General features: G+C 45.6%; 1 protein-coding gene across 2 annotated transcripts in view; it reads right to left on the reverse strand.

The window, feature by feature from the left end:
• The window catches only part of FLT1 (fms related receptor tyrosine kinase 1), a 197,057-nt gene that overhangs the window by 38,487 nt on the left and 139,228 nt on the right, over positions 1-19,342 (reverse strand). For both annotated transcript variants that reach the window (XM_020882197.2, XM_020882198.2), the window contains one exon: positions 4,838-4,944. In XM_020882197.2, coding sequence (XP_020737856.2) covers positions 4,838-4,944 — 107 coding nt within the window. The remainder of the gene's footprint in view (positions 1-4,837; positions 4,945-19,342) is intronic.

Raw genomic sequence — 19,342 nt, forward strand, 5'->3', positions numbered from 1 at the left:
TTTCTCTGGTACCCCCTCCACTGTCCTGTCTTGGACCAAATGCACTCAGATTCTGCAGTGACCTTAATGCTTTTTCTTAAACAGTGATCAGAAACTCCCTGGTGGCTCAGTGGTAGAGAATCCACCTGCCAATTCAGGAGATGTGGGTTGGTCCCTGGGTGGGGAAGATCCCCTGAAGAAGGGAAGGGCAGCCCACTCCAGTATTCTCGCCTGGGAAATTCCATGAAGAGAGGAGCCTGGTGGGCTACAGTCTGTGGGATCACAAAGAATCGGATAGGACTTAGCAACTAACCACCACCAAGCAGTGATCACATAATAATCTTCTCTGAAAAAATGCAAAGTATTTTAATAAAATCATTCCAAACAATGACTATAAATAACTTTCCATGGTCATTCTCCAGGAATACGCGTGGCAGATGGATCAGCAGTGGGTTGTGGCTTTTCTGCATCTGTAAGAAAGGCTAAAGTGGCCAAGTAAACCCAGGATCCCTGGGACAGTGGAGAAGTGCATTTCATATGAAGTGGTTAAAGACACCCAGAAGGCCCCTTGGTTGCCGCAGCAACCTGAAAAGGCTAGAGTGAGATTAGAATAAGATTTACCTGGAGGAATTACAGAAAAAGGGTTCTGAGCTCAGAACTTAAACACCAGTCAGCCCTTCTGAAAGAATAAAGGAATCCACCAGCAAGTAGGCACCACAAGTTTCCTGGTGACCAAAATTTTGTGAGTCCCTATTCTGATGGACTGGATTCATCTGAACTGTTTGAGTATTTACATTAAAATTCATGTAAAATGCAAGGTTATACAGCACATTGCAAGTTTATGTATTTAGCATACAATAGCTGTGACTCACAGGCAGGGAAAAGATGAAAAGAAAAAGGAGAAATGTACAAAAAGAAAAAAGATTTGTCTTCAGTGAGAAATCGAAGTTAAGAAATAGTAAATATTTGCTATAAACAAAATTAAAAAAAAAATAGAAGTTGATTATTCCAAAGGCAAAGGGGTGAGACTTATACACAGCTATATTCCAAGTTCTTTTGGCCACTGGTATAATAAGATGTCAGATAAATAAGGTGGCACCTATCTTCTAGTGCTTGTTTTATCTTGATGATGCAAATGAAGCCCAGAACATACCCTTTATTTCAGATCATATGTAAACGGATTTACATTTAGTGTGTTAGGTTCACATTCATGGGTAATATACCCTTTTCATATTAATTAATTGTAGAATAGACTGCATTTCTATAGGCAGGACAGAAAAGAAGTATGCTTGCCCATAGAGGCTGGGTTTTGATAACTCTTGTCCAGAAGTTACTTACACTTCATTTAAATGAGTTTAGGGCCCTTCCTTTCTGTGCGTTTCCCTAAACAGGATCAGAGTTGAGCAGAGAAGACAAACCTCCCCATCCATTCGACTTCACACCCGCCCACATTCTTTGGCCCTGACTCACCCCGTCCTGGACTGTCACAGCTCACCTCATCCATCACTCGCAATCTGCCTCTTTCTCACAAAAATTATCACTGAAATGTGTGACAGATAGCTCAGGGCAGGAAGATTGCCTGGCCTCCACAAAGAGTGGAAAATGGAGACAGATAGGGAGCACGTTTGTCATGAGCTGCATTTGCCAGCATGGTAGACTGGGGGTGGGGGGCGCACTTAAAGACACTCGTACGAGGCTGCAGGGCTGGACAGGGGTGTTCTTTCCCACACCACGGTGCTGGGTGCTCATGAGTGGCATGGAGGGAGGAGCTTTATGACTCCAGCTCTCAGCGTTCGTGATAGCCAAGGCCATGATACACGATCTCCAGTCTTCCAAGAACCCAGGCAGAGCTGCAGCCCAGCCAGGGACAGCTTGGGTCCTGTGGGAGCTGAGAGAGGTGGGCAGGGGTAGTGACCGAGCCAGGGGAGCAGGCCACAGAAGACAGTCTGCCCACGTGGCACCTGAGGAATCCTATGGTTTGTCTTAAGGCGGATGACAGGAGATACCCAACAGACCTTCAGGAAGGGCTTTGAGACAAGCCTGATGGTAGAATCTCAGCTGACCAATGCTTATTCTTTCAATTGACAAAAACACGGAGCACCCACTGGGTGCTAGGCATGGAAATTGCTTGGTCAGGTGCTTCAGGGCCCAGATGTGGAGGCCTGGGTTTGAATCAGAACCTACATATTACCTTGGGCAAGTTGCTTAACTTTATTAAGCCTAGTTTCCTTATCAGTAAGACAGTGTCAGTAGTGGTACTTATCTCATAGAGTTGCTATGAATATCATGCAAAATAGTCTATGAAAAGCTGTTCGAGAGGCCTGGTGTATAGTAAGCATGAATAAATATTAGCTTTAGTTGGCCTGTGCAGGGTGAGGATGAAGAGAGAAAATACAGTCCTTATCAGTGAGGAATTTACACAGCGGTTAGAGAAATCAGCTGGAGATATGTTTCTGATGCCTTGTTCCTCTTCGCCTTCCCAAACCAATTACTTCTCAAATCCTATAGGCATTCTATCATTGAGATGGTCATTTCTTGCCTTCATCCTTTCTCATTGACATTCAAATTTTCTAACTTTTTAGACATACAGGGGACCTCTTCAATTGAGTCCCAGGGTGCCTTTCCAGTGTTATTTCCACTAAGCTCCCATATGCAAAGTACCCAGACATTTTCCCTAATCTGGAGAGTGGGCCAGAGTGAGGGTGGGCTGTTTTTCTACTGCTTTCCTTCCAGCCGCAACCTTCAAAGTCTGTCTCTAAACGGAGCTCTCTCTGAAGTCTCTCTGCCCGCTCCTCCTTTGAACTCTGCAGTCTTTGTACCGCCCTTGCAGATTTGGCAGGTTCCGCTTTTGTTAGATGTGTTTTCCTATATGATGTACCTCCCCTTTCCAAATCCCGTTGTTTAACTTTTGCTTCCTTCGAAAGCAGTGGCTTTCCTTGTCCTGTCTTAAAGCCAGCCGCTCCACGCAGCAAAAGCCTCAGGTTATTTATTCACCGTGCAGGAGGGCCGCCAGTTGACATACCAACACTGGAAAGTATAACTTCCTGGTTTTGAACAGTGAGTCTAAGGTCATACAACCTGGGTTCAAAACTCAGCTGCTACTCTAACTAGCTGAGTGACTCTAGGCAGGTTATTTTACCTCTCTGAGCCTCAGTTTCCCTCTCCTTAAAATGGGAATAATAATATATCTTTTGTGTTTTTCAAAGGACTAACTGAGATATGACATAAAGAGCTCCCCAAATGTGCCACAAACACTCAGCTCATAAAATGGTGAAAGTAATTTAAAGTGATTAAAAAAAAAATAATTTAAAAAAATTTAAAAAAATAAAGCATAAGAGATGAGGAGCTTATTATGTTACATAATGATTTTATAATTCAAAGCTACTTAAAGATAACTGTTTTTTGATATATTTTTCTTCTATATATTATATTTCAATGTATTATCTTTTAACAGCAACCAAAACTAGTCTCTATAAATTAAAAAATTTAAATAAAAATAATATAATCATTCTTTTAAAAAAAAGACTTGCATGTTAATAAGGACTAATACAGCTCTAGAAATTGTGGAGGTCTCTCCTTGGTACTTTACAAGTCCTGTTGATTTTCTCTCCTAAATATCTCTTCAAGTCTAATCCTTTGGGCTAAGTGACCGTCATTTCTGACTTAGACTGCATTCTTCTATTCACTGGGTTCTTCTCTATCCATTCGTGTCCACTCTGGTCCTTTCTCCTCATACAGTCTGAAATCGTCTTTCCAGACACAGGTCTCTCACACTTATAATCACCTATCTTTGCTTAACCCCACCCCCGGCCCACCTAGCCTAGGCTTCCTCTTCTAAAACGCGGGGAAAATTGCTTCCTGCGGCCTACAGGGCCTGCCTGACAGCTTCTGCTCTCGGGCCTCCCCTCGTCCACCGTCCCCACCTCTGCCCAGGTCAGTCTGTCCTCACCGCGTCGCCTGTGCCTGCAGACTTCCCCTCCCTTACATGCTGTGTAGTCGGCTGACTCTGGTCACCGCCTGACGTCTGCCTGTCCTACAGTCAGTCTCTCCCCAGACTACCCACGGCAGCCTCTCCTCTGCGCTGTCACTAGACGGCCCTACGCAGGGCCTGGCTTCTGCCCTGAGCGGGCAACTGGGGAATGTTTAAGGCATGAATGAACGAATGAGTGTTGGCCCCCCGCCACCGCCCCCCCAGTAAACTTCGGAGAAGCACAAGCCGTGCTAACAGGCCTAATGATAGGAATCTGATGTCTTGAATTCCAACCTGAGCCTCACACGCTGAAGAACTTAATTTTATCATGGGGCTCGGAGTATGAAACAGCAGACAGAGATAAGACAGAGGTGGGTCTTTATTTTGCCTTCTCCTTTTTGTCTCTTAGCAGAGAGTGAGATTAAGAAAATGAATATTTCTCAGATCTCATGTGGAAGTTAAAGACTTCATTTTACACGGAAGATGTTCCTTCTGTGTGTGGGACATAGTCATCTGTTCATTGTTCTAGCTTTTTTTTATTTTTTTGAATACCCCACCTTAGGGTGAGATGTTTGTTTTCTGGATTTTCTTTTTTTTGGCCATCAGACATACGGGATCTTTGTTCCCTGACCAGGGATTGAACCCTTGCCCCCTGCAGTGGAAGCGTGGAGTCTTAACTGCTGGACAAACAGGGAAGTCCTGAGAGACAGTTTAATGATTCATCTGCCATGTTCACCTGTTCAGTGCCTGCTCTGGACATCAGGCATTTGGGGTAGCAGGCATTTTTTGGGGAAATCTAGCATGATGTCACCATACCAGCAGTGCCACTGGGCCTTGTGGCAGATTTTTGCCAAAAGGAGCATAGAATTTCATTTGAAATATTCTTACCCTTTTCAGTTTTCGGATAAAAAGTGTTAACAGGAGCCAGAAGAGGGTTGCAGCCACACAGGTGCACGTCAGAGTGATGAGCTCCAGGTTAGACTTGTCCGAGGTCCCTGGAGAGAGAAAAACACCAAGAGGGCGCTAAACAGCAGCTCACAACCCCTGAGTCTGCGATTTGACAGAAAAAGGTCAGTGGCCCCCAAGTGCTTCATCACGGCGAACACAATCAGCTCCCAACACAGAGCCTCTCACCTTCTGGGTCAGGCAGGGTTCATGCTATTATCGTCATAAACTCGCATGGAAATGAAAAGACTTTCCAGAAATGTTGCTGTGGAGTTTGCCAACAACTCCAGAAATAGTGAGTTAAAAATCAGAGGAGAAATTAAAAATGGGAAAAAAAATTAAGGCAGGAACAAGACCTCATTAAAGTGCTAAATCTGGATGATGTGAAATCTCCCTAATGGGTTCGAGAGGAAATTCTAAAGAAAAAGGAAAAAAAAAAAAAAGGACATAAAAAGTCTCCTTGGGGAATCACAAACTTCTTCAGAGTAGACTTTAAAAATAAAAATAAAGCTCCAGGACTGTCACAATCACCCACTCACTCCTCTTGGAACAGACAGGCCAACCCTCCGGGTCGGACCACTCACGTCTGGGGTTCTCACATCCGAGGCTCCTCCTCAGGCGGAGCTGAGCCAAGGGACCTGTTGGAGCTGATTGTTCCCCATCACCTTGTTCCTCAGAATTGGAGATGAAAGCTGAGTACCATTTCTCCATGACCAGAAAGAAAAGACCCAATGTATCCAAGATAAGCTTCCAGAAAGGATCCTCCTTGGGATTTAAAGGAATGCCCCAGTGAGCCAGGACCAAGGTTCCCTGCTTCTCGATGCCAGGGGACAGTGTCCTGGGAGCTCTAAAGGGATGCCCTTGTCCTTGACCTTCATTGGTGGTGGTGTAGTCACTGAGTCGTGTCCGACTCTTGCGACCCCATGGACTGTAGCCCACCAGGCTCCTCGGTCCATGGGATTTTCCAGGCAAGAATACTGGAGTGGGTTTCCATTTCCTTCTCCAGGGCATCTTCCCAACCCAGGAATTGAATCTGGGTCTCCTGCATTGCAGGCGGATTCTTTACCAACTGAGCTATGAAGGAAGCCCATTAAAGGGATCTTCCCAACCCAGGAATTGAATCTGGGTCTCCTGCATTGCAGGCGGATTCTTTACCAACTGAGCTATGAAGGAAGCCCATTAAAGGGAGACAGAGACTTAGTATCAAGTGAGGCCAAGATCAAGTGAAACTTATTCCCTTTAGAAATGGTGAGGCAATTTCCTGGCAGGCCAGGGGTTTGACCCATGGTTGGGGAACTAAAATCCTACATGCTGTGTTCCATGGCACCTCCTGCCCTGCACCGCGCTCCCCCCACCCCCAAGAAATGGTGATGTGGATGATGGTATTTTTTATTGAGCACTTACTATGCATCAAGTCCTCACACCTGCCTATGAAGCAGGGGGGGCAAGAATATCCCCATTTCATGGATAAGGGCTTCATCTGGGGGGTGGGGGCTCTTGGTTTAACTTATTTATTTGACTGTGCCGGGTTTTAGTTGTAGCATCCAGGCCTTTGATCTTCCTTGTGGTATGTGGGATCTTGTTCCCCGACCAGGGATCAAACCCGGGGCCCTTGCATTTTTTGAGCACAGAGTCTGAGCCACTGGACCAACAGGGAGGTCCCTGGGCTCTTTGTTTTAATTCAGTGAAGACGTTTTAAATCCGACTCCAGGCAAGGAGACAGGTAGGCAACTCAGGGAAAGCTGTCGCTACCAGGAGCTCACTTACAACCCAACCAGGAGGCTTAAGGCAAATGGAAAGAAATGAGGTGCAGAGAGTTTGGAGACTGAGGGAGAGGTAACACTTGAAATGGATCTTGACCTGCAGGGGTGAAGGCAGGGGAAGGCACTATAGGCAGAGGCAAGGTGTGAGTGATGACCCAGAATTGAGAAATGATAGGGCTCTGATGGAGGCGGGGCAAGAATTCTGAGCATCCCTGTGGTCTCAACTCAGTGCCACATGCAGCTGGAGCCAGTGCAGCTTCTCTGCCCGGAACAGGAGCAAATACACAGGCTAAAAACTGGAGCCTCTTTCCTCTTCTCCATTCAGCCACCATGTACGAACAGTCTCTATGGGCCACGGTCCCCGCCACGGTGTGCCTTCTCATCCGGAGGGGACTCTGGCATTTCCTCTCTTTTCAGCCCACCCCCAGTTCCTGTTTATTCTGCTTCCATGGCTCATGAAATCCTCTCCTCCTGTCCTACCGCAGGGTCACCACCTAAGTCGAGGCCCCTGCAGTCCCCCGGAATGGCCGCAGCAGCTTCCTAGCCTCGAGCCCCCAGTCTCTCCTCTGCTCGAGCCCACGCGATCTTGCCAAATCACAGATTCCATCCTGTTGTTCAGTTACTCAGTCATGTCTGACTCTTTGCGATGCTATGGACTGCAGCATGCCAGGCTTCCCTGTCCTTCATCATCTCCCAGAGTTTGCTCAAAATCATGTCCATTGAGTTGGTGATATCCCCCAACCGTCTCATCCTCAGCCACCCCCTTCTCCTCCTGCCCTCAGTCTTTCCCAGCATCAGGGTCTTTTCCAGTGAGTCAGTTCTTTCCATCAGGTGGCCAAAGTATTGGAGCTTCAGCATCAGTCCTTCCGATGAGTATTCAGGGTTGATTTCCTTAGGATTGACTGGTTTGACCTCCTTGCTGTCTAAGGGACTCTCAAGAGTCTTCTCCATACCATAATTCAAAACTATTAATTCTTGAGTACTCAGCCTTCTTTATGGTCCAACTTTCACATCTGTATATGACTGCTGGAAAAACCATAGCTTTGACTGTATGGACCTTTGTCAACAAGGTGATGGGGCCTTAAATTCCATCACTGCTGCCTACCCCCAGCACTGTCATGAGAGAAACCCAAGCTCTTACATCCTGTCTGCCGAACCTCACCTGTTTCTTCAGCCTCATCTCCTGCAGCCCAACCATCCCCCCACATACTCTATATCAAAATACTTGTAGTTTCATAACCAGTAGTTTCATAGACCAGCCCTTCCACCTCTGTGCTGCTGCCTTCACTGTTTCTCTACCAGGATATCAACTTCCCAGGGGTGAGGTCACACCTTACTCATTGTCCCCACACACCATTGGGTGGATAAGTCATACTTTGATTTGTCTCTAAGAGTTTCATGAAGCTTTCAAAGGGTTTAGGCCAAATTCCTGTTCTCTTATATTCACCCAATAAGCATATAAATCATCACCTGAGTCCCAGGCTCTGCTCTGTGGGCTGGAATGTGGTGGTAAATGAAGGGGCATGGAAAGGAGCTCATGCTCTGTGTTCAGGTATGAACTGACAGGTGTGTTCAGAGCTCTGAGTGAAGTAGCAGAAGGTGGTTCTCGTTCAGAAGTGATGCCTCCGGTGTGGAGGACACTGCCTGGCACATGGTAGGCAGGCATCCTGAAAGTGTTGGTTGAATGAATGCCTGAACTTGGCTTCATTTGCTGCTCTGGCAGCTTGTGGTTATTCATCCCTGAACCTCATGAGATAGACTGAGAAATTTCCAGGCATGACCCCCTCTTCTCTCAGTATGGGTCCTCTCAGTGGGAAGACAGTAAGTGCAAGTTAATGAGTTTGGGTTTCCTTGGGTTTCCCAGGTGGCACTAGTGGTAAAGAATCCACCTGCAATGCTGGAGATGCAGAGACACAGGTTCAATCCTTGGGTCTGGAAGATCTCCTAGAGAAGGAAATGGCAACCCAGTCCAGTATTCTTGCCTAGAGAATCCCATGGACAGAGGAGGCTGGTGGGTTGCAGTTCAGGGAGGGTCACAAAGAGATGGACACGACTGAACAACTGAGCATGTATGAGCCCCTGAGGTGAGAGATTTAATGTTTCCTTGCAGTATTCACACACACACACACACACACACACACACACACACACTCGTGTCTTTGCTTATGCTGCAGATATGCTTTGTGAAACCAAACACCAGACTGGGACCTGCTTGGGGCACAGTGGCTTTTGGCTGCTGGAGGAGCCGAGAACATCTTAGGACTGGTCATGGTCTGCATACAGTCTCTGCAAGGACTGACCTGGAGAGACCCCGCCCACGGTGGGAACTTTCCCACGGCATTCCCAGGGGCAGGAAGTTGACCCCCGAAGTAATTCCACAGTCCTTACTCAGGCAGATTCCTTGCAGTGGGACTGAAGATGTCCGGTGCACTTAGGCATTTAAGGAATCAGCTCATTAAAAATATCTTCGATGAACACTGGTTAGAAGGGAAAGATCTATTTTAATACTCTGTTACTGTTTTTGAAAACTGAATTCATTTTGTGAGACCTGGTATCCGGGCTCTGCCTCTGTCTTGTCTGGTAACTTGATTTCCATCTTCACTTGGAAAGTAACCATGAGGGTTGTCCGCTGTAGGTTGACCTAAGTCAGCAGCATCTCTTCCCATCCGCTCTCGGCTGTGTTTTCAGGGGTCAGACATCCACACATTGGCCTGCCTTGGACCCAGCTTCGCCTCGCTGGTGTCAGCTGATGAACTTGGTGCATGAAAGAGCCCAGCTGTACATGGCAGGCGTAGGAGGTGGGGGAACATGGGTGGATTTGACAATAATGGGACTTAGCGCTGGATCACAGGGCCATCCCTCCTGTCTGATGGGTGTGAGAGGGCCGCGTGGACGTGGTACGAGGGTGTTTTTATATGGGATGATGACAAGAAGGTGGCCGATTCAAAGAGGTCAGGTATTTTTACCTCTTATTTCAGATTACAGACGGGGCTGCCCAGAATGTGCCATGTCAGTTACCCCCCCCAGGCTTCGTCCCGTCCCTGCTGGGGTAGGAAGGGCAGGAGGGGGAAGGACACGTGGCTCTTTGTGGCCCCAGACTGCCTGAGTGAATGGGCAGCAGAACCAGGCAGCTCAGCTCATGTGGTGTAGCGGGGTGGTGCCTCCCAAGAAGTGAGGGCAACTCCCCAGCAAGAGGCCAGGGCCCCAGGCCCAGGCCTGCCTTGACTGCAGAGAAGGAAGTCTTTCTCTGACCCTGCACACAGCTGTGAGTGTGACCGGGGACTCGGTGCACCAGCCCCATCCCTAAAGTGTGGATGTGACAACAGCGGCCCACCTCACAGGGGAGATGGATAAAACCAGGTGTTATTTTGGAGGCTTCGCTCTCCTTTCCTTTTAAAAAATCCTCTTATTACTTTTTGTTTTTATTTATTTTTTATTTTTGGCCCTGTTATGTGGCATGCAGACTTCCCTGGTAGCTCAGATGGTAAAGAATCTGCCTGATGCGGGAGACACAGGTTTGATCCCAGGGTGGAGAAGATTGCCTGGAGAAGAGAATGGCTACCCACTCCAGTATTCTTGCCTTGACACACACACACACACACACACACACACACACACACACTATTCTTGCCTTGACACACACACACACTGCAGAATGTTAGTTCCCTGACCAGGGATCGAACCCATGCCCCCTGCATTGGAGCACACAGTCTTAACCACTGGACTACCAGGGAAGTCCTCCTCTTATTAGGTTTTGGACTTCAACTGCAACATAATTTTTTTTTTCATCCAAACATATTGTATAAAACACAATTTGCTTTTCCTTATAAAACTAATCAGACTTTGACCCAAGTACTGACCATTTTCTGTAAACCACTGAGTTACTTTCCCTGAGAAACTGACCTGACACCCAGTATGGCTTAGGAGTTATTCTCTGGTTCTGGTGGTGGTCTAACTTGAGGGAACCATTCATGTGGGTTTATTGCCCATTATGCTATTGGGACATCAAGAGAAGGGTGTTTCTTGTTCACTCTGCATCTCAAGCACTGGCCTAGTGAAAGACTCAATAAATGTTTATATATGGATAAAAAGAAAATCAATCAATATATCTGAACCTGGCTGCCCATGGGAGTAAATTAAGCAAGGTTAGCTCCTTTGACCTACAATCTAGTAACCAGTAATCCAGTTATCATTCTCTAAGGCTTATTGGACATTTAAATTGACTGTCATACTGATTATGAGGGCTTCCCTGGTAGCACAACACAAAAGAATCCACCTGCCAATGCAGGAGAAGCAGGAGATGTGGGTTCGATCCCTGGGTTGGGAAGATCCCTGGAGGAGGGCATGGCAACCCACTCCTGTATTCTTGCCTGGAGAATCCCATGGACAGAGGAGCCTGGTGGGCTTCAGTCCATGGGGTCGCAGAGTCAGAAATGACTGAAACGACTGAACACACACACATATACACGCTTACTTTAGGTATACATACAAATTATGAAGCCTTATATGTATACTACGTAGTTTGGTATACAGACACCAACTTGGAAAGTGAGGTATGGACATACTGTATTTGGATTAAATTTGAAGTACATTTCAAGAGGAACTTTAGGTAAACATACTTAAAATTGCTATTCTATCAGTTCTGTAATACATTTTTATCACAGTAAGTTAAAGCCTTAGGTCAAATAGGAATTTTGTGGCCTGGAACACCATTTGTGTGACTTACTGGCTAAGTCTAGAAAAAGTATAATACAGCAAGTTTTGTCGAAATGGAATTCACTTTATCATATTAACAAAAAAGCGTGCATGCTAAGTTGCTTCAGTTGTGTCCAACTCTGTGTGACCCTCTGAACTGTAGCCTGCCATTCTCCTCATATATCTGAGAAGTTTTTATCATATGCCATATGCACTGTTAAGTTTGTTAATCCTTCCAGCAACCCTATACGGTTGGCATGCCATAATTCACACCCATTTTGCCGATGAGCAAACTGAGGCTCCAGGAGGGAAGTCATCTGTCTAGGGTTGCATGGCTCATGGGTAGGGATACACCTGACTTCAGATCACGGCCTCTTCCCCACCAGGTGGAGGGGCAGGAGAGCAGAGTGGTTACACAGGGATCCAGTTCTCAGCGCCACCACTTCCCAGCTTCATAACCCTAGACAGAGCCCTCATCCTCTCGGGGCCTCAGATTCTCACTTATAAGAAAAAAACCCCTCCTTGGATTGTTGCAAAAGCAAAGAAGACTGATGCATATTATGTGCTTAAAATGGTGCACTGCACGGTCAACAAGCGTGAGATGTTCTAACTGAATTCCAGCACCATTTTTTACATTCTCGATCAAGGCCAGCTTTATGTCATTGCTTAGGTTTCAGTACAAAGGCACGCACAGCCCGCCCCCAGCCCTCCCGGGTGAAATCAGGGAGCTGCCAGCTCAACTCTCCCCTCTCCTGGGGAAACCCATGAGAGGAGTGACAGTTGTCACCAACATCTCCACGTGAATTAGTTTATCACATTTATCACATGTGAATTAGTTTATCTCCTAGTGCCAGGAGAGCCAGGGCAGAGAGTTGTGTCAGAGGTCAGAGGAGGCTCAGAAGGATGGAGGGGAGAGGCTGGTCCCTAAGACGAGTCTGTTTCAAGCTTTTTCTCCTTCTCTTTACACTTGGGACTTGGTTAAGGAACGTAGCGTATCCTTCCTGCCGTGTGCATCCTTTCCTGAAACGTGTCACTGTGAGGTTATTGTGGCACAAAATTCACAAACCACACCTGTTTGCATCCATCAGTCATCCTCAAAAAATGTTACAGGGGCTTCCCTGGTGGTCCAGTGGTTAAGAATCCAGCTTGCTAGGCCAGGGATGTGGGTTTGATTCCTCGTCAGGGAACTAAGATCCCACATGCTGCCAGAGCAACTACTGAGCCCCCCCGTGCTGCAAAGAAGACCTGACACAAGCCAACAAAATAAATAAGCTTTTAACAGATGTTAAAAATGCTAGCTCTTCTTCAAGTTGTTTTCTCTTGCATAATTATAAATGCCATTATTATGCTTTGCTATTATTTCAATAGCAAAGCCTAAATGTATTAGAAGAATGTGTGTACATGTATATTGGGTTGGCCCAAAAGCTCAAGTTTTTCCGTGACACTGTATAAAAACCCGAACAAATTTTTTTGGCCAACCCAATATATACACACACATATACACACATATATATAGTAGTTATTACTTATAATAATAAAATAAAGTTTATTTTAAATCCTCGGATGAAAATGTTTCACCCTTGCATTGTAACAGTCCCGTTGAGTTCAATGGACTATGGAGGGCTGTTAATTTCAGAAATTATTTTGGTTAGTAACAGTTTTGTTGTTTTTAATATTAGCACTTCCCCTTTGAGCACACCACATGTGCTCCTGGGCAGTCCAAACCAAACAAGACCTGTGATTATTTAAAGAAGCCACTTTGATTCCCCAGTCCGCTCATCCTTTTCAGATACAAAAATAACACATTGTTTTATCTAGGAGTATAAGAATCCTTTTTCAAAGGAAATAAAAAGAGCAGACAGTTTCCTTCCTGGCTAATGCGTGAACCTCTTTCAATCTGTTAAACATAGCCATAGACACAACTTATTTGCCCCGCTTCACTTCCTAAAAACCTGACAAGATATAGGTCAGGGGGGAGGGTCTAGGTTGCATATATTAGGAAGCCAAGTCTGCAGCTTGATGCACCTAATTCATAGCCAGCAGAGAGAGAAGAAGTGATTTAGACTTCAGAAGCAAGAATCTCATTTCAGTGATGAAATTACTAAGCAGGTACCACCTTTAATTGTTCTGAACAGCATCCAAGGATCAAATTTGTATTCAATGAGCCCAGAGTACTTCTATTCAAGATACTGCATCTAATTTGTAAGGCCCATGTAATATCAACTTTCAGAAATTCTTCCTATTCAAGATTATCTTCTTCTAGGGAACTGAAACCTGTCTCCTTGAAATGTTGCCACCATCTCCCTCCCTTGGTTCTGGTTTTCTTTTCTGGACTGTTAAAGAAGAAGGCCAGTGTCTCCTCTGTCTGATAATGCCTTAAATATTTGAAGAAAACAGTCATGTCACCCCCTCTCCCCAAGTTGACTCATTTTTAGACTAAACATCCTCCTTTCCTTGCACTATCTTATCATTACCCTATTAGGATATGGCTTCATCTGTTTATGCTTCTCTTAGAAACGGGTATGGATATTTCAGGTGTGGTTTGATGATGGCTGATCAGGTAATTTCTCAGCTAACCATGATTTTTCAGCAGAGAGGCTAGATACAGCAGTCACTCTGAGAGCAGGAAAAAAGCTGCAAAAGAGAGCAAAGCAGGAGGAAAGAGAACTATAAAAAGCAGACATAAGGACTCAAAAAAGCATGGCTGTTGGGGGCAATTATGGGTGAAAGTAAGAAGCCATATAGAGAATAGCTGCAGCTACCTTGTAAATTATACCATTTCTCTAAGTGATATTGAAGATTGATGCCCCATGAGGAAAAAGAGGTCATGAATCAAAAGGACCAATTCCTCAGGGTGTGGGAGGATCAGTTCTGACCCCACCAAAAGGCTAAATGATTTACATCAACTCTCCCCCTGAAATTATCTGAAACAACTGGGTATTTTCAAAAATCTTCATAAAAGTTTAAAACAATCTGACACAATGGGCCCAAATATGCATGAAAGTGGAAATGAAGTAGGGTTGAGTAGGATTGTGAAGGCATGCAGACTCTGAGGGTTTTTACAGAACCTTTTAGACAGCAGATCCGGTTTTGATGGCTTCCCAGAGTGTGGGGGGCTGGAGACAACACTCGGTCCTCACGGGGACGGATATCTGGTAGAAAATCCTACTCGTAAGGCTGGCACGCCAGAAAACAACCCCCGCAGGGTGAAAGTGAAGCTACCTACCTCTAAATGAAAACTGACTGCATAAACAAAAATAATACTATGTGGCTATAAGCAGATGGGATTAGCAGATGCAAACTATTACATGTAGAATGGATAAGCAACAAGGTCCTATTGTATAGCACATGGAACTATATTCAATATTCTGTGATAAAGCATAATGGAAAGAATATGAAAAAGAATGTGTGTCTATGTAAAACTGAATCACTTTGCCGTATAGTAGGAATTAACACAATATTGTAAATCAACTGTGCTTCAACAGAATAAAATGTTTTAAAAAGTAACCAGGTCCTCAGAGAAGTCAATGGACTAGCCAATAGGAAATGTTGATAATTATTTAGACTTTGTCATTGCCAAGGGTGATATGGATGTGGGAGGCCCAGAATTACTCATAACTCTGTCTTCTTTCCTACCTCACTCGGCCAATCCAACATCCTGCAAGGCTTCGTTCAGAGGTCAAGTCACTCTCCCTATGGTTTTCGGCCTCTGTGAAGTCCTTTAGCCCTTGTGTGGTCTGTTTACTACCAATTAGTCTTTCTATTTTACCTGTAGGAGGCATTCAAAACGTCTATTGATCTGGTTCTAGTGGTTTCATGTCCCCCTTAATCGCCTTTCAATGAGGTTTTCAAAGTACATGGGGGTTAGGGAGCATTTCTCAAAAGCCCATACCCTGCATGAAAGTGAAAATGTTAGTCACTCAGTTGTGTCCAATGCTCTGTGACCCCCTGGACTGTAGCCTGCCAGGCTCCTCTGTCCACGGGATTCTCCAGACAAGAATACTAGAGTGGGTAGCCATTCCCTTCTCCAGGGGATCTTCCCGACCAGGGATCGAACCAAGTCTTCTGCATTGCAGGCAGATTATTTACCATCTGAGCCACCAGGGAAGCCCCCCATATCCTGCACAGTCCTGGGCAAATAGATAAGCTGTTGAGTTAACAACTAATTTAATTTGGCTCCTCTCTGTTGCCCTCAACAGTATAGTAATGTGTTTCTTTTTTCAGACATTCAGTGATGGTTTTCTAAATAGGTTAATCTAACAAACATTTCTTAGGGGCTCTGGAATAAAAATGTGAATAGTAGGCAGTGATGAGCATTGCCTCAAATGTCCATGTCAAGCACTGTGGGAGCACGGGGTGGGGATGATGGTGAGCCTGGAGGGCAGGTGTACAGAAGGTGACATGAGAGTGAAAGTGAATTTTTAAAAATGAGTAGGATTACTGTATGGACTTCCCCAGTGGCTCAGACAGTAAAGAATCCACCTGCAGCGCGGGAGATATGGGTTCGACCACTGGGTGAAGAAGATCTCCTGGAGAAGGGAATAGCAACCCACTCCAGTATTCTTGCCTGAAGAATCCCATGGACAGAGGAGCCTGGCAGGCTATAGTCCATGGGGTCGCAAAAGAGTCAGACACACTGAGCGACTTTCACTTCACTAGGATTACTATATATGAAATTGGTAAACACCAATCCCTGTGTAGCACAGGGATCTATACTCAGTATCTTATAATAACCTGTCATGGAAAAGAATCTGAATAAGAATATGTATATATATGTGTGTATATATATATGTATATATATGTGTATATATATGTATATATGTGTATATATGTGTGTATGTATATGTATATATGTGTATATATATGTATATATAAGTATGTATATGTATATATATGTGTATATATATATATAAACTGAATCAGTTTGCTGTATACCTGAAACTAACACAGTGTTGTGAATTAAGTGGACAGCAATAAAAATAAAGAATAAAAGGTGAGAATAGGATTGTCTGAAGGAGAACAAGTGGGGAAGGGAGGCTGTTCAGACCAAAGGAGAATGATGTGTAAGGGCAGAGGACCAGGGGGACGGGGTGTGTTCTGGTTTAGCCCAGTTGAGGGGCTGGGGCGCGGGGAGGGGGATGAGAGCTGAGGCTGGAGGAGGACCTGGTGCACTGGGATGAGGAGAATGTGACCAGAAACCCCTGCAGAAATCTGAAGCAGGGGAGAAACATGTCAAAGATTAGTCGTTTAACACTGCTCTGTATAACGTAGATAACCAGTAAGGACCTGCTGTGTGGCATGGGGAACTCTGCTCCATACTCTGTACTCTGTCTGGAAATAGAATCTAAGACAGAGTGAGTATGTGTAGATGTGGAACTGATCCACTCAGCTGTGCATCTGAAACTAACACACTGTAAATCAATATACTCTAATAAAAAATTTTTTAAAAAGATAAGTCCTGTAAAACGATGACTCTAGACTTGGGCATGGATTGGAGGAGGGCGAGAGAAGGAGGAATGCTGTCTGAGAGGGAAGGGATGACGTCGACAGATGACAGGGGTCAGCTCAGCTGCGTGGCAGCTGATGTGGGCCGTTCAATAAAAATCACTTCCCGTTTCCTCAAGAGCGAATGATCCAGGTTGATAGAAACTTGGAGAGATGACCACATTGCCTGACTTTGCTGAAAAGCATGACATTTGTGGGAGGAGGAATCAGGGGAAGCCATCTAGAAGCGGGGAGACAGGACAACAAGGAGCAGGGCAGGGCTGGAGAAGTCCACGGGCTCAGTTACACCCTAAGGCCTTGCATACAAGCTCCGGGGTAGTGCTTCGGGAGAATGGAAACCTTCCTTCTGCAGTTTGCAAAGACCTAGATTCAATAAGTCCTGGCCATGCTGCACGTTCATGGTGCAACTTTGGGCCAGTAATTTAACCTCTTCAAGTCTCCATCTTCTTATCTTTAGACCGAGCATAACATTCCTTTGGATTCTCATGAAGTTAGTGGGATTCAGTTTGTCAAGTGTCTAGCTTGGGGCCTGCACATAAAGGTACTAAATAAAAGTACTAAGTAAATACCAGTCTCCTATTAAGTGCTGGGGAGGGAATGCAAATAACTGGTTGACACAGCTCCTGCCTCAAAAAGCTTGTAATTCAGTAGCAAAGAGACGCACGTGCTCAGTCACTATCCAACCCTTCGTGACCCCATGGACCAGAGCCCACCAGGCTCCTCTGTCCATGGGATTCTCCAGGCACGAATACTGGAGTGGGTTGCCATGTCCTCCTCCAGGGGATCTTCCCAACCTGGGGTTGGACCTGCATGTCCTGTATTGGCAGGTGGGTTCTTTACCCCTGAGCCACCAGGGAAGCCCCCAAAGAGAAGCATATCAATTCCTAACTAATCCCCAAAAGAAGAATAGAGTAAGTTCTGATTCAAGATTAAAAAAAAAAAATGGTGTCCTATAAAAAGATGACTCTAGACGGGGAGAGAAAAGGACATATATCTGACTCAGCTTTCATCCCGGAGGATGTAACAGAGCAGAAATCATCTCAACTGGCCCTAGAGAATAAGGAGGATTCGCCTGCAACAGGGAGGCGCCTGGACAGAAGACATTCCAGGCTGTGTTAACTCGGTGGACCCAGGCCATGCTTAGCCTTCTGCTGTGAGTCAGGCTGACTGATGGCCAGAGCCCTGGCTCATTAGCCCCCGATCCAGCCTGGGGCTCCACAGTGCCCCTGCTCTGGCCACGGCAGCAAGAGGGGTGCAGCAGACTTAGGCAGCTAGAAGAGTGGTGGTCACAGCCAACGGGTGGGGTAGACTCACCCATGTCATGAAGCAATGGGGCTTCTAGGAAACTCAGAGCAGCCTGGCAGAAGAGGGGAAGGGCCAGGAAGCGGTCACCTACCAACTTGTGTAAATATCTCTGCTTCAGGCAAGGGCTTCTCCCAACCCATGAGAGCTCAGGATTGAGGATCAGGGAGAACCCCTTGCTCTCTAGGGGCACCCCCTTCTCAGATCTCCACCCCACCCTCCCTGATACAGTCTGGGGTCCTTGTTAAAAGATCAATGAACAGTCCTTTACAGAAGGAGGTGTTAAAGAGAGGTACCCTTGATGCGTTTTCTTTGCTGTGTGTAAGCAAATGAATTGATACTTTGAAACAAGGATGACTGGGGAGACAAATAGGACCATAACTGAAAGGGTGTGGGAAATGCTACCCTTGACTTTTTTCTGAAACTAAATTGGTGGTAGTTTCAGATTTTTCAGGAGACTCTCCAGGATCATTTCCTTGTAAGAGACTGGGATTGATGCAGAGTTCCCTGATGGTCTAGGGTTAGGACTCAATGCTTTAACGGCCATGGCCTGGGTTCAATCCCCGGTCAGGGAACTGAGATCTGGAAAGCCTCAAGGTGCAGCCAAAAAAAAAAAAAAGAGAAAAGAATGGGGATGATAAATTGTCAGTTACCATCTTTAAGCAGTGTAGTTTCCAGGGCAGAAAAGTTGATGAATTTTGCCTTCTCCCTTAGTTCCTCCTTCGGAAATTCTTACATACTCTGAAGTCTCCTGGGGAGCATTTGCAAATAGGCTACTGAACGACATATGAAACCTCAGTGAGTCATAGATGTGTACACCTAAGAGGTGCCAATTTGAAGACTTTATGGTGCTGTAAATGTCATGTTTTTGGACAATTCTTGGCACTGGAGAATTAAAATCGAGGTCTAATCTCTTTTCTGAATGGAAGCCACGTGGCCAAATCCCAGGCTAGGATGTGGCCTCTTTGGGTTTTGCTGCTCAACAGAGCTGTTTGAGGAAGCCTGTGGAATACTTTTCTTCATCGTGGTCTGTTTACCATGTGCAGCTTCCCTCTGATCATATATTGCAGCCTGTGCTGTGCTCAGTCGTGTCCAACTCTTTGTGACCCCATGGACTGTAGCCCACCAGGCTCCTCTGTCCATGGGATTTTCTAGGCAAGACTACTGGAGTGGGTTGCCATGC

Source organism: Odocoileus virginianus, chromosome 8 (assembly GCF_023699985.2).
Source record: "Odocoileus virginianus isolate 20LAN1187 ecotype Illinois chromosome 8, Ovbor_1.2, whole genome shotgun sequence".
NCBI lineage: Eukaryota > Metazoa > Chordata > Mammalia > Artiodactyla > Cervidae > Odocoileus > Odocoileus virginianus.